The following is a 22747-nucleotide window of genomic DNA, read 5'->3' as shown; positions in this document are numbered from 1 at the left end:
GCAGGAATGGACATAATTACAAATGATACGCACTACATGTACCCTTTCCACTCTGAACACACAAACATAATGCATATTCAGCGTTCTAAAGCTGTTACCATTTTATCAAGATGAAGATGGTGATTTTTCAAAATGTTATACAGTTGACACTTGAACAACACAGGTCTGAATTATGTGGGTCCACTTATACACTGATTTTTTTCAATAAATACAGTCCCTATATTTTCATTTTACAGATCTTTAAATTAACTAAATGTGGAGAAAGTTTGCATTTGATTAGAAATCACAATATGTGGAATCAAAAAACTAGGGTTTGAGTCCTGATTCTATCCAAACTGTTTCAGCTTCCTGCTCTTGGGTAGTCATTTATCAATTCCGTTGTTTGTGAGGCAGAGAGAGCAGTACCCAGATTTCCGACTGCATGGGGCAGGGGGAGGGGGGGTTGGCACCCCCAACCCCTGCGTTGTTCAAGAGTCAACTGTATTTCTTACCAGTATCTCAGGACTGGGTGGTGGTGGAGGAAGCTGGATTGGAGGCAAGGTACTCAAGGCAAACCCTTGCTTCACCTTGTTAATTTGTTCATTGTACTGTGTCTAGTAGGAGAAACAATATTTCACAGCAAAATCAACTTCAAAGAAATAGCATATGGAAATACTTGATGTAGTTTTGAATAGTACAACATAGATGAGTGACTTCCAATCTATTATGCCAGAAATAACATAAAAAGAATTTTTGACATAAAAACAACTCTATACACCACTATCCATAAATGTAAATCGTTGTATTTTTAGAAGTATCTATTGATTGACAAGATACAGAGACACATAATTCACAGATCTCTGTGATAACTCCTCAGTGTTTCCATAATTTTTAGCCCCCAAATGGGAACCACTGATATAAAGTAAACAGAGTCTAAAGATGAAGAAGATGTAAATAATCTACTTGCTGATAAATATGGGGAAAAAAATATTTGTAACAAAGAGTTGAACTACTTGCAAATGTTCATTTTAAAAACTGGAGGGGAAGTTTTAGGGAAAACTTTTGAATGTCCACATTTTTTTTAATCTTAAAAGTTATACCTGTAGCTTTCTCCAGTTCCACATATACCTTTGTTTTTTCTTCTTAGATTTTGCCAAAGGTAAGACTCCTATCCTTGAAGCTTAAAAACATACTTTCAACATTTTTGGCATTGTCCCCATTTTGCTTTATATGTTATTTTGTAAACAAACCACAAGAGCTGGAAGAGAAAGTCTTCAAACATTTAGAAACTTCCATATATAGGACACGTTCTTAGAAGAAAACAATGATAGAGAACAAGGGGCATCTCTTCTGAGGCCAGAACTTTGAATAAATCCAATAAATATGCTAAGCATCACTAAAGACTGAGTATGAATGAGTCTGGGAAAGAAACAGGGAAGACCACCAAGGACAAAGCTAGACAAATATTCAGTGGGTTACCTCTTTAGATTACTTTTAGCACAGTCCTAATTCTATTACATGAATAATTAAGAATTTATTATTTTGCATTAGGGAGTAATTACATAAAAAGTTAAGATTGAAAACTATACAGATCTGCTTGATCTTCCTTTTAATTCTGTAAACACATAATTCCTCAGATCAAGTTAAGACATTTATTTCTGACTGGAGCAGAGTTAGCTTTGGAATTCTAGGAAAATTAAGTGTGAGGCACAATTTTTGAGTTTACCATTTACTAGACTAAGGACCTAGAAGACCACATGTAAGAGCCTAGGATGTTATCTACAACCAACTACAATGGAAGTAATCAGTCTCAAACCTCAAAAAGGCATAAACTTTAATAACTGCAATGAAAAAACATGTTCTTCCTTAAATTTCTCTAGTAATTGTTTTTAATGTTAGATGTTTTCTTTAAGTATATACCACCTACACCATTCAATTTACTCTAAATACTTCATGACTTACCCTGAGGAATGCAATCTTGTTTCTAACATCTGTCACAATGGCATTCCAACTGTCTACTGCAGCCTTTAACTGAAGTGATTTTAGGTTGCTGGTATAGAAGTGGAGACACAAGAGAAAGTTCTTTCTTTTTATATGCCACTTAGATTTCCAAAAATTTCTATTATGTTCTCTAGCATGTATATAGATAAAGTAAAACAACAAAATTACCTCTATCACCAATTACCTCAAATGGGCAGAAAGTTGTATGGAAGGGCTTGTTATCAAAAATTTTTAAAAGAACTAGGAAACAAAGACATTCGTCTGTATAGGAATCCTCCATTGAAGAAGGGAGGCAGAAGGCCACACAGGGAAACTGCCCTAGCCATCCAATGCAGGAGCATTCTCAAAGATGTTGACATCCTGAAAGCAGGTTTTGGACTATCTTCACATTAACCCTGACATCACAGGGCCACGGTTGGCCTATCAGGCTCTTTTGCAAATTAGAAAAAGGTATTCCCTATAGAAAGGAAAGTCAGAAAGAAATACCTCTTCTGCGAGGATGAATTAGATTGTTGTCTCTATGATATGCTAAATTGCACAAACACAGCAGCTCTGCCCACCATGCCCATCAAACGACTTAAGTAAAACAGCTTTGAGGTGTTTAGGGTCTGGCATCTCAAGAAGAGAGATTTCATGTGGCCTTTCAAAAGGCTCTATCTGTTAAAACATCCCCACCCCACCATCACCTGGCACAAAAGAGCATAACAAGTTATCACTGAGATCATCTCATACAAAGAAGCTTGATAATATTCTAATTTACAGAGCATCCTTTCTCCCTCTAGCAAGCAAAGATAGACTGATCACTTACAACAGTGCTTCCCTGACATGAATGCACATCAGTATCTCCTGGGAATCTTGTTAAACATCAGAGATTCTGATTCTTTAGAATTGAAGAATAATGATGATTATATTAAAATAATAATCATTAAAAGTAGTGATGCTTTGGTCCCAGAGATTTTAATCTAATTAATTCCTTAAGTTCAAAGGTGTACCCCATAAAATTATAAACTGAAGAATCCCATGCAACCTGCCTAAAATTTGAAAACCACTCATTTGTAGCACAGCAGGAAACTGCCTTTAACACGGTTTTAGGTGTTAATACTGATTTTTCCCTCAATGTATTTTTCCAAAGGTATTTAAAACCAAGCGTTAAGAGAGAAAAGAATTAGAAAAAAGTTTTCCAATTAGAATTCACCTTGTTTTGTAAATATCTGGTCTTCAAGCATATCTCTGACTGAGACTTTTGATCTGTTTCATTGCTGAGGAGGGGAAAAATCTGCCATCAGCTACTTAGTAGCCTACTCAGTGCTACAGCAGGAGCAACAAAGTAAAAGCTCAAAGTGACTAAATGACATTTGAGGTTTAAAAAAACAATGGCTTCTTCACTCCAGAGTCTGATGTCATATATGTAAAACACATAACAGATTACATTCAACCTTGGAGCCACCTGTGAGTACCTCAGAGACCAAGACACATTAAGGAAGAGGGAGAGGTTACCTTGCTGCCATGTGAGTCGCCCTGGCAAGCTGACTGAGGCATTCCTTTTCAGTCTGCTCTAGATGAAGCAAACCAAAATCTCTACGACACTGTAAGAAATATACCTACAGATTTTTGAGAGAAAGAGAAAGAAGTTAAAGATGTCCTTGTAAATGAACACATTCTTTCCTCAAACATTTCAAGTAAATTTAGTTATTTTTTTTCCAATCTCTTCCAACAGCACCTGAGCTTCTTTCCTGCCCATAACACATTTTAAAGCTCTTTGATCAATTCTGAAATTCTAATATTTTTATTCGAAAGTTACTGGGTTGGGAAACATTTTAGAACATTAGTTTTTAAACTTGCATATGCACTGGAATCATCTCAGAAACTTAAAAAAATGATGGCTTGGTTTCAGAGATTCTAATTTAATTGATACTAGGTGTAGCCAGGGAAACGGGTTTTTTTTTAAAATTTCTGAGTATCTTTTTCTTTTTATGTTATTGATTTTTTTTTAATAAACATTTATTTTATGTATTTATTTTTGGCTGCGTTGGGTCTTTGTTGCTGTGCGCAGGCTTTCTCTAGTTGCTGCAAGTGGGGGCTACTCTTCATTGCGGTGCACGGGCTTCTCATTGCGGTGGCTTTTCTTGTTGTGGAGCACGGGTTCTAGGAGTATGGGCTTCAGTAGTTGTGGCACGTGAGCTCAGTAGTTATGGCTCATGGGCTCTAGAGTGCAGGCTCAGTAGTTGTGACACATGGGCTTAGTTGCTCCGGGGCATGAGGGATCTTCCTGGACCAGGGCTCGAACCCGTATCCCCTGCATTGGCAGGTGGATTCTTAACCACTGCGCCACCAGGGAAGCCCTGAAAAGGCGTTTTTAAAAGCTCTCAGATAACTCTATTATGCAGCAAGTGTGTTTAAGAACACTCAAAAGAAGTCCTGCTATTTGATTTTTTTTTTAATTGATGAAGGAGTAAGAAAACAATCAGACCATACCGGACTATGCTGTCCAAATGGGCCTTGGAGGTCATCTAGGCCGATGTCTCTCCAACAGTGGGAATCCCTTCCAACTATTATTGATGCATGGTCATTTGGCCTCTGTTTTTTCCTATTGATCACTCAATATTCACTGAAAATAGCTCATTATACTCTTAGACAGCATTAAGTGTTTCTAAAATTAATAATGGAAGTAGAAAGGAACTTTCTGATTAAAAGCAGTGAAAAACAAAGTCTACAAACTTGAACTCTTAAGGTAATCTGAGCTTTTTTTTTTTTCCGGTTAAATTTAATACTCCAATACTTTACTGTCCAGGGATTTTTGGTGCAGATATCACCCGTTGATTGTTGAGCTCTGGATTCCAGAGTACTCTGCTAAAAAATAGACCTTACCATGACAAAGGTGAGAAGGTTTCTAATGCTTTTAATGTCAACGAGTGCTCCAAAAATTTGAATTTTATTGTATATCAAGTTTGGTTATCTATAAATAAAAATTACATACATACATACAATCACATTTCTTTTGAGAGATCCTAGCTGTGGTGTTCTAAAATAACTTAGAAGAAACTGGATGCCTTTCTGGGGGAAGAGTTAAGTTGGTTTCCGACACTGGAATGTATGGTGTGTATGTGTTTTTGGAAGATCTATGTAGTTAAATAGCAAAGAAAGGAGATATTATGGCAGCAGTGAAATGTTATTCTTAGAAGTTTGGCTTAGTCACCTGGATTAATGAGAATTTTCTACGATGTCTATATTTGCTATACATACTGAAGCAAAACAATTTCTTGGAGTCATTTGGGGGAAAACAACATAAGATCATCAATCTTCAAGTAAAAATATACAAAATGCCAACAAGTCAAAAAAGCACAAGAGTTTGAGCTGTGTTTTTCTGGCTGGTCCTCAGATGTCTTAATTCTGTTTATTCAAAAAACAATCTTTTAAAAATTCTTTAGTATACAAGCACACAAGTAAAACTTCACTCCTCAACCCCATCTCTCTCTCCCTCTTTCTTTTTTTTTACCTCAGCTGTTAAAGCTCTGCTAGTTTCTGCATTCAGTTTGTTTAAGTATGTTTTAATTGTGCTTTCCAGATTATGCTTCTCCATTTCCCACTGAGATCTGAAATATATGATAAAGAGTCAGTAACACTGCAGCAAGGACAGACTTTTCAACCTTATTCAGGAGGCAGACAGATACAAGTTATTCAATGAATAGGAGATGATTTCCTGGAAAGTATACAGCATAAAAAAGCAATAGAAGACATTACTTAACTCTTACTGTTACCCTTTACTATCATGAATGTGGAGGGTTTAAAGTTGTCATTTAAACTTTGGTTCTGAAATCAAGTTGTCTGAAGATGAATCTGACCTCCACAACTTATTAAATGTGAAACCGTGGGAAAGTTACTTCTCTATACCTCAGTTTCCTCACATATAAAAATGGAGAAAATTATATTACTTACCTCAAAGAGTTGTTGTGAAAATTCATTCAGATAATATACATAAAGCACTTTGTGTTTGGCACATACTAAGTACTAAATAAATGTTAGCTATTATTATTAATAAATTTTACATAAAATAAAGTTTCTACAAGCCTTTTTGTGTCCTAACAATAGCAACCACACAAGTTTTTATTATCTCTGTCATAAAGCTAAGTCACCGTATTAAAATATTTTACTGTTTATCTCAGTGCTCACATTCAGTACCTTAGAATGAAAACAATTCCCATAGCTTGAGAAGGAGAGAAGGAGATGATGATAAGGATATTATTTATGAAGGACATTATGGAAAATGGCTACCTATGAGGTTTCTCTTTTTCCTATTCCATTTCAGCTTCCTACACCTGAGCCCCAGAACGCTAGAGCATACAAACCAAATTATGTTTCTAATGAAAGCAATTAATTGGACGTATAACATTTTTGTAATAAGGACTTTCACAAAGGCTTTCCTCAATGTTTTATTATTAGAAACAGCTGGATGCTTGAGTACCTGACAAACATTGATGAGAAGCCTGATAAGACAATATGTTGTTAATATCAATAAGGCCAGATTACTTTGAGGGGAAAAATTATAAAATATTCAAGGAGTCAACAAAAAGGAATTATGATGCCACTGAATACCGTGCAAAACTTGCCTACGAGAGAAAAAATAGATAAATTGGACTTCATCAAAATCAACTGTGCTTCTAAGGACATGATCGAGAAAGTGAAAAGACAACCCACAGAATGGAAGAAAATATTCGAAAATCATGTATCTGACAAGGAACTTGTATCCAGAATATACAAAAAACTCTTAAAGCTCAATAGTTAAAAGAGAAACAACCCAATATTAAAAATAGTCAAAGGAAGTAAATGGACATTTCTCCAAGTAGATACACAAATAGCCAATAAGCACATGAAAAGATACTCAACATAATTAATTATTAGGAAAATGCAAATCAAAACCAAAAAGACATACCACTTTACAAACACTACAATGGGTGAAATAAAGACAGATAACATAATAAGTCTTGGTGAGAATGTGGAGAATTGGAACACTCATCCATTCCTGCTGGGATTATAAAATGGTGCAGTCAGTTGGAAAACAGTTTGGCAGTTCCTCCAAAAGTTAAACAGAGTTTACTGCATGTCTCAGCAATTCTACTCTTAGGTATATACCCAAGAGAATTGAAATCATATGTCCACACAAAAATTAGTAGACAAATGTTCATACCAGCCTTATTCATAACAGCCAAAAAATGGACACAAACCAAATGTCCATCAACTGATGAAAAGGTAAGCAAAGTGTGGTATATCCGTACAATGGAATATTATTTGTCCATAAAAAGGAATGAGTACTGATACATGTTAAAACACGGATGAACCTTGAAAACATTGTTAAGTGAAAGAAGTTAATCAAAAGAGGCCACATATTATTATATGATTCCTTTTATATGAAATGTCCAGAATAAGTAAATCCACAGAGACAAAAAAATAGACTAGTGGTTCCCAGAAGCTGGGGGACAAGAGAATGGGGAGTGACTTCTAATGGACCCAGGGTTTCTTTTTAGGGTGAGAAAAATGTTCTGGAATTAGATAGTGATGATGGTTGTACACCTCTGTACATATACTACAAACCAAGGAATAGTATGCTTTAACAGGGTGAATTTTATTCTATATGAATTAGATCTCAAAACAGCTATTATAAAAAATATGTGAATCAGAACAAAACTTACCCAGTTTCATAAAGCAGTCACACCTAGTAGTATTGATTACAGTAAAGAAAAAAGAATTCATAAGCCCTAGTTCCTGACAGTAGTTTGTTGTGGCACCGTAACTTTGCTGATTTAATCACTCTCAGCAGTTTTCCAGGGCCAGAGGCAAGGTGAACATTCCTCCCTATTTGCCTAGGACACTTCCAGCTTTTATCTGTTGTCCCAGTGTAATTATTAATACTGCTCAGTATCATGCTCAAAAGTGCCCCAGTTTGGATGACAAGTTATATGGCCACCTTAGCCAGAATATGCTGAGTGGAATCCACAGAGTTTCAGAGAGGGTGCACTCAACCAAAGCAACAGCTGTTTGTTACCTTTTCATAGAAAGTTGCTCTTTAAGGCTCTTGATTTCATTATCTTTAGCATGGCTCTGACGCTGTAATCTAAGAAAAGAAGAAAGAATGCCATAAAATGTTAGAAATTATTTATCATTAACAGTCAGAACAACTCTACTTGTAGCTGAGGAGGGACTAAGTATGTCCATTTTGGGCCATAAATCTTGAGCCTGAAAATAACTGGACTCCTCTACCTTATTCTTCTAAGATTTATCTTTCTTACGTCTGATGTCCGATTTACTGACTTTACAAAGAAAGAACTAAGTTCTAACCCTGAAAATTAGAAAGCCAAACTGAAGAGTTATATCGTATCCCCAGCTCAATGACTCAGAAAAATGACTTTAGCTCTTTGTTCTTTAGTTTACCCACTAGAAAACAGAGATGGCATCTTGTGATGTTCTAGGCCTATGGTGGGACTGAGAACTTCAAATTCCTTAAAGAGATAGTATATCAAGTCATGCAAACTATTAAAGACTTAAGTTCTGAAAGAAATCAGATCTTAAATACAGAAACAATGAGGCTGTGTACAAATAAGAATTTTAATTAAAACTATAAATTATGGGGCTTCCCTGGTGGCGCAGTGGTTGAGAATCTGCCTGCCAATGAAGGGAACACAGGTTCGAGCCCTGGTCTGGGAAGATCCCACATGCCGAGGAGCAACTAGGCCCATGAGCCACAACTACTGAGCCTGCGTGTCTGGAGCCTGTGCTATGCTACGCAACAAGAGAGCCCCGCGCACCGCGATGAAGAGTGGCCCCTGCTCGCCGCAACTAGAGAAAGCCCTCGCACAGAAACGAAGACCCAACGCACGCAAAAATAAATAAATACATAAATAAATTTATTAAAAAAAAAAAAACTATAAATTATAACAGGGAGTCACTCACATGACCTGATCAACAGAAGATTGGGTAAAAATTTTGTATACATCAGAAAACATAACCCATGATTAGCTTAATAACCGACATGCAAAAAAATATTAAAATAAATGCAAAGTAATACTTTCGGGGTTGACATATATTCACATACCATTTTTGATGTTCCTCCCTTGTGCTGCATTTTTCTTTACCACCTGTTAATCTGCTTCAATATGAAGAGATTTATAGCAAAAGCACATTTCTCTTTAAGTCTCTGATATGTTCAGACACTTGGGATACATATGAGTTTTGGTTTACGTAAACTATGGAATGATAAAGCCTTAAAACAGTGATGTTACATGTTGGCTGGATTGCTCACCACTAGATTTCAGAGACCACCTACTTATGTTTAAGCTTCTTGGAAGCTGTAGAGACTTACGATGAATGTTGTATTGGACTGATAAATGCAATGAAAAGAAACCAGGTCTCTTTAGATACAAAAGAGATCATGTTCTTGAGTAAAGAATAAGAAATACAAGCTTTGTTACTGTATACTCTACAGGAGTATGTAGAGAGAATTGAAAAGTAAGTTGTAAGATTTCTAATACTGACATCTTTCTTTCCCATGTATACTTCCATTACTTCATTATTTTACCCAGCTCTAGTTTAGAGCGGGCGATAAGAACTGACAAAGCTGATCGGGAATTCAGAAGACCTGGATTCTTAAGTAACACAGGATAAGGTAGGCATAGTTCCTATCATCCTGCTCATATATGAACCAGCTATATATGTTCAGGTAGTCATAACTAGTTAGTCCTATTTTTCTCATGAAAACCATGACAGGGTGGGATTAGATTTTGTTCTCTAAAATATCTGAAGTTCTCAAGCTTACTCTGGCTGGCTATGAAGTTTATTATACAAATTTTACAGAGAGCAGTTTCTTAACATTTATTAAGTATTGTAATTTGTGCAAAATATGTCATTTTTGTATGTCTTCTTTATTAACACTGCAATTATCATCAACATATTTACCAAACATTTACTGTAGTATTGGCATTGAATTAGGCCAAAGAAAAAAGATGTTTTTGCTTCCAAATAAACAAGATGTTCTAAGATGAAAGAAATCAACATTTTACAACGAAAGAATATTTATATTTTTATCACATGCTCTTGGGACATGACCAGGTGAATTAAACAAAGAAAGGCTCAAAAGCTTGTATGAGAATACACGCAACATTCATGCTTTCCTCTCTGGTCTGAATGCCCTCTGTCTTTTCTCCCATCTCACCCTATGTACTACCTAGCTTAGGTACAACACTATGTCTTCAATGAAGTTCTTTCTTACCTCAACATCAAAAGTACTCTTTTTACCCCACAATATCCCTATTAAATACAGCTCCATTTGACAGTTATTTATATGCACTTTTTCAAAAAGTTAAGCTTTTTCAGATAAACATAGATTCACATGCAGGTGTAAGAAATGATACAGACAGATCCCATGTACCCTTTTATCCACATTTCCCCAATGCAACATCTTGCAAAACGACAGTATAATAACCCAGGATGTTGTCAGTGATACAGTTAAAGATAGTGAACAATTTTATCACCACAAGAACCCCTTATTTTGCCCTTTTATAGCCACAGCCACTTCCCTCCCTCTTCCATCTCCTCCTTAAAACCTTGGGACCACTAATCTAATCTATTTTCCATTTTTATCACTTTGTCATTTTTGAACTATTTGAAATTTTGTCATTTCAAGAATGTTACAGAAATGGAATAATATAGTATATAAGCTTTGGGGATTGGTTTTTTTCACTCAGCACAATTCTCTGATGTCGGCAGGGTCTGTAGTGATATCATCATTTCATTCCTGAGGGTGGTAACTTGTGTCTTCTCTTTTTTTGTCAGGTTTGCTAGAGGTTTGTCAGTTGCATGGATATTTTCAAAGAAACAGCTCTTTGTTTCATGGATTTTCTCTACTGCTTTTTCTGTTTCCAATTTCAGTATTTCCAATCTTTATTATTTCCATCCTTCTGCTTGTTTTGGGTCATTCTGCTTTTCTTCTTCTGGGTTCTTGAGGTGGGAGCTTGTATTGTATTATACATTTGAGACTTCTCCCCTTTTCTAATGTGCACATTTAGTGCTATAAATCTCAGAACTGCTTTAGCTGTGTCCCACAAACTTTGACATATTGTATTTTCATGTTAATTCAATTCAACGTATTTTTATTTCCCTTGAGACCTCTTCTTTGACTCATGAATTAATTAGAAGTATATTGTGTAGTTTCCACGTGTTTGCAGATTTTCCTGTTACATTTCTGTTAGTGATTTCTAGTTTGTTTCCACTGTGATCTGAGACATGCTTTTCATGATTTCAATTCTTTTAAATTTGTTGAGGTTTGTTTTATGGCCCAGAAAATAGTTTATCTTGGTATATTTCCTGTGGGTACTTGAAAGCATATGTATTCTGTTATTGTCTGGTGAAGTGTTCTATAAATATCAATCAGATCCTGTTGCTTGATGGTGTTGTAGAGGTCTTCTATTTCTTCTTTCAGTTCTGTCTGATTTTGCTTCATATATTTTGAGGCTCTGTTGTTTGGTATGTACACCTTTAGGTTCTTATGTCTTCCCGGTGGACTGATCCTTTTATCATTATGTAATGTCCCTCTTTGTCTCCAGTTTTTTTTGCTCTGAAGTCCATTTTATCTGATATTAATATAGCCACTTCTTCTTTATTGATTAATATTTACATGGTATATATTTTACCATCCTTTTATTTTCAACCTACTTATGTTGTTGAAACTGAAATGTATTTCCTGTAAACAGCATATTGTTGGATCACATTTTTTTTGTTTTGTTTTTAAAATCTATTCTTCCAGTCTCTGTCTTTTAATTGACATATTTAGACCATTTATATTTAAGGGAATTATTGATATGTTAGGGCTTAAGTCTGCCATTTTATTATTTGTTTTCTGTTTGTTTCCTCTGTTTCTCTTTTCTTACTTTCTTGTGGGTTACGTGAACATTTTTTAAGATTCCATCTTAGTTTATTTATAGTGTTTTTGAGTATATCTCTTTATGCAGATTTCTTAGTGGTTGCACTAGGTATTACAATATACATACATAGTCTACTGGTATTGATCTTTTCTTACTTCAAGTGAAGTGTAGAAGGGCTGACTCACACTGCTTTGCTGCTGTACGGTAGAGAGAGGCAGGAGCTCCCTGTTGGGTGCCTCTGGCACCAGGTGGGGAAAGCAGGGGAAATGGAGTACCACCTGGTCCAAGGGTGGAGATTCAGCTCCCCATGAGAGTAGGAATAAAACCTAGTATTGACTAGTCCCACCTTGGATCACTTTGTTAAGTCTCGTTGACGCTAGGTAGAGGTAGAGGCTTAGCTCGCAGCTGGACCATATTGATGCTATCCTGGCAGAGAAACTGGAGCACCCCTTGCTTCCAGTTGGTGAGGAATGGAAGATTAGCTGCCTGCTCAGTATTGCTACCCCAGCAAGGGAACCTGATTTCTGCCATCTTTTGTCAGAGTGCAGTACCTGTGTCCAAGGGGTGGTGTGGGTCTAGTGGTGTTTGGCTGGAGTAGGTGGGTAGTGCCAAAAAGGTTTCATGTTATTATATCTTCCTTTCCCTGATCCTCTGGCTAAAGGGAACAGACTTTTCTTGGCACTTTAGTGCCCCCCTACCCTGTGCTTACTGACAGTTGCATGTTGGAGGTTTCTGCAGTGCCCTGTCTAGGATACATGGGAGGCAATTTTAAAAAAATCACTGTCACATCATTCTTTCACGTTCCAAGGTTTCTAGACAGTCTGCTTCCTTCTACCTTTCAGAGTCTTCCTAGGTTTGTTGCGTTCTATCCAGGGTGTTTAAGTTGTAAGAAGGAAGACTTGCAAGTAACAAAGCTACTACATTTTGGTGGAACTGGAGGTCCCTCTGTTATATGTAATTTTAATCCTCTCATATTAATCTATACTTTCCACTAGCTCACAGTTAATGTCTGATATGTCTTGGTATCCTTTACATGTGCCTTACATAATTCTTCGCACACTGTGGGAACTTGATAAAAGTTTGGTGAATGTTCAGCACTGAATGTTCCTTGTGTGAAGACATATGCATTCCCTAAAGTGGTCTGTTTGTCATCTCAAGCATACAAGGGAGTCTGGGTAAGGTATCAGAGTTGAAGAGGGATATCTCAGATAGCAAAGGAAAGAGGCAGCTCATCTGCATGGATGGCATTACTTTTCTGATCTCTGATACTATATAACATATTTATGGATTGGTCATTGTCTTTCAGGCTAAAAGACAAAATTTTGAATACTGAAGTGTGGGTTCTTAAGAGATTTCAGTCAGTTTAATTTGTCCAAGCTATTTTAGGTCCACAAACCTGAAAGTGTTTGCAACTGATACCATGTTGCCAGAGCTATGGCATCCTGTTCTTCCTGAAAACCCGTTCAGGTTGGATGAAATGTTATGTGGGAGAAAACTGAAGACCAAAATCTCTGCCTAATATTTCTCCAATTTTACTATTGACATCTTGGACTCCTTACACTAAGATATTCCCTAGAATCTGTCTATTTTCCCTATTAGCAGTCTAGGAACTGCAGTGGATTTCAAATTAGAATCATGGATGACTGGTATTCTGTGGTATTACTGTTTATTAAAATAATGTGTCACAAATTATATTACTATTTCACTTCAAAATGGTTTGAGGCAGTGGTTAGTATAAACAGAATGGCGCAGGATACTCATTTTTCCCTATTAAATCAGAATTTTTAGTCTCAGGCATTTTTAATACTTGAGGTTGTAAGAGAAATGAGATTGATGGGGTGAAAAGATTCTCCAGGAATTTGATTTGTTTCCAATCTCTTGCGCTTAGAACACAAATACTCTCAGAAACCAACATTAAAAGGTATGAAAGTGAGTCAGTGATGTCTTTGAGGAATGTACTTACCATATGCTATAAAGAAACAGCCAATCATTAGTCACATTTTTACAAATTAGAGTCATGACCTGAAAGCTAATTATCATTCTCATGTAATTCTATTATCTTCACACTTATTCAGCCAATACATGAAAAGCTTGATATATAGAGTGAGCAGTTGCTTATTTCTCAATCCAGCTGGCAAGGCAAAATATAGTGGGTTTTTAAGCAATTGCAGCCTGTGGTTGGCAGTTCCTAATGTGCAGTCACAATGCCACCTAGTGGCTACATAGGGATTATCTTTTAAAGGATACTGTTCATTATGGAGCAAACCCAGAATTTTCTTCTATCAACAGATTTGCACTTACTTGGACACCTTATTGATTCCAAAAGCCACTTGTTGGTTAAGAGATGAGATGATTTTATCTTTCTTTTTAATCTGCATTTGGTTTTCTTGCCACCGAAAAGTCACTGTTTTCAATTGTCTTTTGAAATCCTGATCAATGAAAAATATTATTTCAGTTAATTCTGTTCAAGCCACCAGAAATTTAAATAAAAAACTGGACTCTTTAAAAATATATACCATTAAATTGAACATTTGAAGTACCTCTAACTTGCCTCAGATATAATGGCAAAAATACTTACTTCACACTGATAGTGCAATTTACAAAGCTGCCGTTGTCGGGCAAGCTTTTGCTTCTCAGTTTCTCCATATTCTGTAGTTACCTTGTTGGTTGAGCCCTATTGAGCAAATGGAATATTCATGCTTTATTTTCCTCTTTAAAAAAGCACTAATATTATAGAAATTTAAAGGAAAAACATTACTATTATTGTTATTTAAAGGGGATTTAAGTTGCTGTCTAACTCATACTCATGCATTATAGGTTTCAATGCAAATATCACTTCTCTGATTAGTTTAAATAAGCCTACCTCTCTCCAATTACAGCATTCACTAAACAATACCATAGTTACTTGTCTACTGCTGCTACTACTGAATAATGTTATCTGTATGCTTACCATTTTTAAAGCATTTTTTGTAATGCTTATATTGTCATAAAAACCATATGAGGGAGGCACTCACTACTCCTACTTTAGAGATGATAAAACTGAGTAACTTGCCCAAGGTCACACAGTAAGTGAAGGAGCCAGAATTCTAAACTCAGGCAATCTTAACTGCTAAACTACTTAATTATTACCTTAGTAATTATCACCTTAGGTTAATGTTCAACTTCTCCACTGGATTATAAACACTGTGATCACAGGGACCATGTCTTAGCACAGCTCTTGACACAAACTAAGTGCTAAGTGTTTTTTGAATAAATGAATGAATAAACATTTTTCTAAAGCTGTGTGACATTTTCATTCTATTTTTTGAGTTCTTATAGCTGTTGGATGAAAACCAAAGGCCCCACATTTAAACTTTAGTGTGACATCCAAAGCTTAGAATATGTCATTTCAGTTAAAATATATGTATATATTTTAATTAGAAAGGAGACAAAAAGGCATGACAATTATACTAATGTACTATCAGCCAGGGAATTGTTTGTACTAACTGTATCCTTAGATATCAACATTACTATATAGTATATATTATTATACTTAAACCATGGAACAGGTTATCATATATTACCTCAGTATAGAATTCCCATGGGTGGGTTAAGCAAGTGGTTTTTTTTAAAAAAAAAGCTTTCTATACATTTTGTCTCATTAAGTGCTCTGTTGAGCATTTAAATCATGTTCATATGCACCTTCATATATAAGTATGTCATTCCCAGCACTGACTACCACCAGGAAAGGAACCAAAAAATTGTTGTTTGTTAATATTTTTTGTAGATATTTCATGGTAACAAAAAGGTTTAACTTTTTGAAAAATGAAAGTAGCTTTGTTTTATAAAACTATTTTTCTCATGAAATTTAATCCAATGGGATTATGCCAGGGTATTTTTTTCTTCCTCGTGGTATTTGAAAACTCTTTATAAGGAATGCATTTGTAATCAACTCTGCCCAACACTTAAAACCAGGAAATGGTCTGAGGACTAAAGTGAAAAGTTTCCAGTTCCTAGGGTTCTTTTTTATGTCAGCCATCCCTCTGTCCCTCCTTTCCTGTTTTTTCTTTTTCCTCAGAAACACAACATAAATCACTAGGTTAACATGCTGTTCAAAGAGTCACGAGGAAAAAATGGATAACAATTGTTCTGGAAGAAGGAAGGCAGGGCTGTATCCTCTCAAATCAGGCTTACCTGCTCTATCATGTCCAGAATATGCAGTTCATCCAGGCTATAGAACTTGTCTTCAGTTGCAGAATCTTCTTGAACATCACTTGCATCATCTTTCATAAATCCACTGATTGAGTACAGATTTGCTTGTTCTTTCTTCAACTGCTCTTCCTTACCTATCATATTTGGGCTATAGTGGTGACATAATCAATGTGATCTTTTATAATTGTATAGTGCTTTTCATCTAAGACATTATTTCCCAAATTAATATTGTACTGGTCTCATGAGATGCTCAGATCAGAAGGGCTCATAGTCAAAGAAAGTTTGGACAGTGCTCATACTGTGTATTTCTTTTGAAGATTCACAATGAATTTTAGCATATTTCAGATAGCACTCAACTGAGGTGCCTATTCTGTTCATAGTAGTGTTTTTAAGAACTATCAGACCATGGAGTTCATTTTTCAAATCATAACTATTAACATCAGTTACTTTGAGAAACAATACTTTGGGAAATATTGACAAGCATGTCTACATCTGCTATATTATTTAATCATCACATCATTCTTGACAAGTAGGTTGGTTCAATCAACTTCAGTGCTTAGGTCCCATGTACATTTAAATAAAGGGCTGCAAACAGCAATATAAAGTAGATTTAAAATGGAGGTTTCTTTTGTAACAGGACTTTTAAAAAAAAACTGTAGTGATAATGAATTTCAGTAACTAGGAACCACTGAGAAAACAATGAAAATATTACATGTACAATGGCAATTAACTCATTTTATACCTATGTCTAAAATTTAAAAGCATGCTACTATCCTTTCAGTTGGCCCACTATTTAGTAGCTATGAATTTCCTTCCTAATCTCATTGAACAATAACAAGAAATAGTACTTTTACTTATAGCATGATATATATTACTTAATTTTATAAGTGAAAGAGAATTATTTTTATTTTATTATTAGAAAGAAAATAGATAACTCCAGGATGCATTAGTACTTATTTTAGGCCACTGAGGCCTAGAAAAAAAATGACATCTAACGCTTACAGAATAACTTGTAAAACACTATAAAACAGTCATTAGGTATCACTGAAGTATTCTAGACTGACTCAAATATTTTGGAAAGTTCAATGAAATAAACTGCTTGTGTAGACCACAGTTCCAAAACCCAATCGGTTTTCCATATTGCTTAAAAAGCTGTTAAAAAATTACATTTTTCTGACACCCCAACACTGTAAAAATATGAATCTGTAGTTTTGAAAAGCTCCAAAAGATTATTCCTAAATTTTTAAAGTATGATAATAGCATTGTGATAATATAGGAAAATATTCATCTCTTATTAAAGAGATGCAAACTGAATCATGTAGAGGTAAAATTATATGATGTTTGGGACTGAAAACATTCAAAAAAGGACAAAATGTTAAGGGAAGAATGAAGCAAATGTGGAAAAACAGTGATAACTGTCGAATCAGGATGATAGGTATACATACTAATGTAGATATATTATTCTCTTTACTTTTGTGTGTATTTGAAAATTCTCATTTAAAAACAAAGCTCACTGCATGATTTGATGATCATCCAGGTTTGGGTCTATGCTGTAAGTCAAAATGAGCCAAATGACTGATAATATTGTTTCATTCTTTAGTAAGTTATTTTTATGGTATCTAGATATAGCATGAAAAAACACACACACAAAAAAACTATCGGAGAGGGCAGACAGCAGAAGCAAGAAGAACTACAATCCTGCAGCCTGTGGAACAAAAACCACATTCACAGAAAGATAGACAAGGTGAAAAGTCAGAGGGCTATGTACCAGATGAAGGAACAAGATAAAACCCCAGAAAAACAATTAAATGAAATGGAGATAGGCATCCTTCCAGAAAAAGAATTCACAATAATGATAGTGAAGATGATCCAGGACCTCGGAAAAAGAATGGAGGCAAACATCGAGAAGATGCAAGAAATGTTTAACAAAGACATAGAAGAATTAAAGAACAAACAAACACAGATGAACAATACAATAACTGAAATGAAAAATACACTAGAAGGAATCAATAGCAGAATAACTGGGGCAGAAGAACGGATAAGTGACCTGGAAGGCAAAATGGTGGAATTCACTGCTGTGGAACAGAGTAAAGAAAAAAGAATGAAAAGAAATGAAGACAGCTTGAGAGACCTCTGGGACAACATTAAATGCAACAACATTCGCATTGTAGAGGTCCCAGAAGGAGCAGAGAGAGAGAAAGGACCCAAGAAAATACTTGAAGAGATTATAGTCAAAAACTTCCCTAACATGGAAAAGGAAATAGCCACAAGTCCAGGAAGCGCAGAGAGTCCCATACAGGATAAACCCAAGGAGAAACATGCCGAGACACATAGTACTCAAATTGGCAAAAATTAAAGACAAAGAAAAATTATTGAAAGCAGCAAGGGAAAAATGACAAATAACATACAAGGGAACTCCCATAAGGTTAACAGCTGATTTCTCAGCAGAAACTCTACAAGCCAGAAGGGAGCAGCATGATATATTTAAAGTGATGAAAGGGAAGAACCTACAACCAAGATTACTCTAGCCAGCAAGGATATCATTCAGATTTGACAGAGAAATCAAAAGCTTCACAGACAAGCAAAAGCTAAGAGAATTCAGCACCACCAAACCAGCTCTACAACAAATGCTAAAAGAACTTCTCTAAGTGGGAAACACAAGAGAAGAAAAGGACCTATAAAAAAAAAAACCCAAAACAATTAAGAAAATGGTAATAGGAACATACATATCAATAATTACCTTAAATGTAAATGGATTAAATGCTCCAACCAAAAGACACAGGCTCACTGAATGGATACAAAAACAAGACCCATATATATGCTGTCTACAAGAGACCCACTTCAGACCTAGGGACACATACAGACTGAAAGTGAGGGGATGGAAAAAGATATTCCATGCAAATGGAAATCAAAAAAAAGCTGGAGTAGCAATACTCATATCCGATAAAATAGACTTTAAAATAAAGAATGTTACAAGAGACAAGGAAGGACACTACAGATGATCAAGGGATCAATCCAAGAAGAAGATATAACAATTATAAATATATAGGCACCCAACATAGGAGCACCTCAATACATAAAGCAACTGCTAACAGCTATAAAAGAAGAAATCAACAGTAACACAATAATAGTGGGGGATTTAACACCTCACTTACACCAATGGACAGATCATCCAAACAGAAAATTAATAGGGAAACACAAGCTTTAAATGACACAATAGACCACATAGATTTAATTGATATTTATAGAACATTCCACCCAAAAACAGCAGATTACACTTTCTTCTCAAGTGCGCACGGAACATTCTCCATATCTTGGGCCCCAAATCAAGCCTCAGTAAATTTAAGAAAATTGAAATCATATCAAGCATCTTTTATGACCACAATGCTATGAGATTAGAAATCAATTACAGGGAAAAAATACGTAAAAAACACAAACACATGGAGGCTAAACAATACATTACAAATAACCAAGAGATCACTGAAGAAATCAAAGAGGAAATAAAAAAATACCTAGAGAAAATGACAATGAAAACACAACGATCCAAAACCTATGGGATGCAGCAAAAGCAGTCCTAAGAGGGAAGTTTATAGCTTTACAAGCCTACCTCAAGAAACAAGAAAAATCTCAAATAAACAACCTAACCTTACACCTAAAGAACTAGAGAAAGAAGAACAAACAAAACCCAAAGTTAGCAGAAGGAAAGAAATCATAAAGATCAGAGCAGAAATAAATGAAATAGAAACAAAGAAAACGATAGCAAAGATCAATAAAACTAAAAGCTGGTTCTTCGAGAAGATAAACAAAATTGATAAAACATTAGGCAGACTGATCAAGAAAAAGAGGGAGAGGAATCAATTCAATAAAATTAGAAATGAAAAAGGAGAAGTTACAACAGACACCGCAGAAATACAAAGCATCCTAAGAGGCTACTACAAGCAACTCTATGCCAATAAAATGGACAACCTGGAAGAAATGGACAAATTCTTAGAAAGGTATAACCTTCCAAGACTGAACCAGGAAGAAGTAGAAAATATGAACAGACAAATCACAAAGAATGAAATTGAAACTGTGATTAAAAATCTTCCAAAAAACAAAAGTCCAGGACCAGATGGCTTCACAGGTGAATTCTATCAAACATTTAGAGAAGAGCTAACACTCATCCTTCTCAAACTCTTCCAAAAAATTGCAGAGGAAGGAACACTCCCAAACTCATTCTATGAGGCCACCATCACCCTGATACCAAAACCAGACAAAGATACTACAAAAAAAGAAAATCACAGACCAATATCACTGATGAATATAGATGCAAAAATCCTCAACAAAATACTAGCAAACAGAACCCAACAACACATTAAAAGGATCATACACCATGATCAAGTGGGATTTATCCCAGTGATGCAAGGATTCTTCAATATAAGCAAATCAATCAATATGATACACCATATTAACAAATTGAAGAAGAAAAACCATATGATCATCTCAATAGATGCAGAAAAAGCTTTTGACAAAATTCAACACCCATTTGTGGAAAAAACTCTCCAGAAAGTGGGCATAGAGGGAACCTACCTCAACATAATAAAGGCCATATATGACAAACCCACAGCCAACATCATTCTCAATGGTGAAAAACTGAAACCATTTCCTATAAGAACAGGATCAAGACAAGGATGTCCACTCTCACCACTATTATTCAACATAGTTTTGGAAGTCCTAGCCACGGCAATCAGAGAAGAAAAAGAAATAAAAGGAATACAAATTTGAAAAGAAGTAAAACTGTCACTGTTTGCAGATGACATGATACTATACATAGAGAATCCTAAAGATGTCACCAGAAAACTACTAGAGCTAATCAGTGAATTTGGTAAAGTTGCAGGATACAAAATTTATGCACAGAAACCTCTTGCATTCCTATACACTAATGATGAACAATCTGAAAGAGAAATTAAGGAAACACTCCCATTTACCACTGCAACAAAAAGAATAAAATACCTAGGAATAAACCTACCTAGGGAGACAAAAGACCTGTATGCAGAAAACTATAAGACACTGATGAACGAAATTAAAGATGATACAAACAGATGGAGAGATATACCATGTTCTTCGACTGGTTGGAAGAATTAACATTGTGAAAATGACTCTACTACCCAAAGCAATCTACAGATTCAATGCAATCCCTATCAAATTACCAATGGTATTTTTCACAGAACTAGAACAAAAAATCTTAAAAGTTGTATGGAGACACAAAAGACCCCGAAGAGCCAAAGCAGTCTTGAGGGAAAAAAACAGAGCTGGAGGAATCAGGCTCCCGGATTTCAGACTATACTACAAAGCTACAGTAATCAAGACAATATGGTACTGGCACAAAAATAGAAATATAGATCAATGGAATAGGATAGAAAGCCCAGAGATAAACCCATGCACCTGTGGTCAACTAATCTGTGACAAAGGGGGCAAGGATATACAATGGAGAAAAGACAGTCTCCTCAATAAGTGGTGCTGGGAAAATTGGGCAGCTACATGTAAAAGAATGAAATTAGAACACTCCCTAACACCATACACAAAAATAAACTCAAAATGGATTCGAGACCTAAATGTAAGACTGGACACTATAAAACTCTTAGAGGAAAATGTAGGAAGAACTTTCTTTGACATAAATCACAGCAAGATCTTTTTTGATCCACCTCCTAGAGTAATGGAAATAAAATCAAAAATAAACCAATGGGGCCTAATGAAACTTAAAAGTTTTTGCACAGCAAAGGAAACTACAAATAAGACGAAAAGACAACCCTCAGAATGGGAGAAAATATTTGCAAACGAATCAACGGACAAAGGATTAATCTCCAAAATATATAAACAGCTCATGCAGCTCAATATTAAAAAAACAAACAACCCAATCCAAAAATGGGCAGAAGACCTAAATAGACATTTCTCCAAAGAAGACATACAGATGGCCAAGAAGCACACGAAAAGCTGCTCAACATCACTAGTTATTAGAGAAATGCAAATCAAAACTACAATGAGGTATCACCTCACACCAGTTAGAATGGGCATTATCAGAAAATCTACAAACAACAAATGCTGGAGAGGGTGTGGAGAAAAGGGAACCCTCTTGCACTGTTGGTGGGAATGTAAATTGATACAGCCACTATGGAGAACAATATGGAGGTTCCTTAAAAAACTAAAAATAGAATTACCATACGACCCAGCAATACCACTACTGGGCATATACCCAGATAAAAGCATAATTCAAAAAGACACATGCACCCCAATGTTCATTGCAGCGCTATTTACAATAGCCAGGATATGGAAGCAACCTAAATGCCCATTGACAGATGAATGAATAAAGAAGATGTGGTACATACATACAATGGGATATTACTCAGCCATAAAAAGGGAACGAAATTGGATCATTTGTAGAGACGTGGATGGACCTAGAGACTGTCATACAGAGTGAAGTAAGTCAGAAAGAGAAAAACAAATATCATGTATTAACGCATATATGTGGAACCTAGAAAAATGGTACAGAGGAACCGGTTTGCAGGGCAGAAATTGAGACACAGATGAAGAGAACAAACGTATGGACACCATGGGGGGAAAGTGGCGGGGGGGTGGTGGTGGTGGTGGGATGAATTGGGAGATTGGGATTGACATAGATACACTAA

The 22747-nt window shown here is 35.7% G+C and overlaps 1 protein-coding gene across 1 annotated transcript in view; it reads right to left on the bottom strand.

Moving 5' to 3' along the window:
• DZIP3 (DAZ interacting zinc finger protein 3) overlaps window positions 1-22747 on the bottom strand; it is a 106802-nt gene that overhangs the window by 16274 nt on the left and 67781 nt on the right. Inside the window, exons 18-25 of the mRNA XM_061193054.1 lie at window positions 16065-16230; window positions 14470-14565; window positions 14193-14320; window positions 8021-8089; window positions 5477-5573; window positions 3478-3581; window positions 1942-2029; window positions 492-593 (exon numbers count right to left, since the gene is read on the bottom strand). Coding sequence (XP_061049037.1) covers window positions 492-593; window positions 1942-2029; window positions 3478-3581; window positions 5477-5573; window positions 8021-8089; window positions 14193-14320; window positions 14470-14565; window positions 16065-16230 — 850 coding nt within the window. The remainder of the gene's footprint in view (window positions 1-491; window positions 594-1941; window positions 2030-3477; window positions 3582-5476; window positions 5574-8020; window positions 8090-14192; window positions 14321-14469; window positions 14566-16064; window positions 16231-22747) is intronic.

This window comes from Eubalaena glacialis, chromosome 6 (genome assembly GCF_028564815.1).
Source record: "Eubalaena glacialis isolate mEubGla1 chromosome 6, mEubGla1.1.hap2.+ XY, whole genome shotgun sequence".
In the NCBI taxonomy this organism is placed as follows: Eukaryota; Metazoa; Chordata; class Mammalia; order Artiodactyla; family Balaenidae; genus Eubalaena; species Eubalaena glacialis.
The sequence above is the reverse complement of the archived record's forward strand: the minus strand, read 5'-3'. Positions and strand labels throughout refer to the sequence as shown.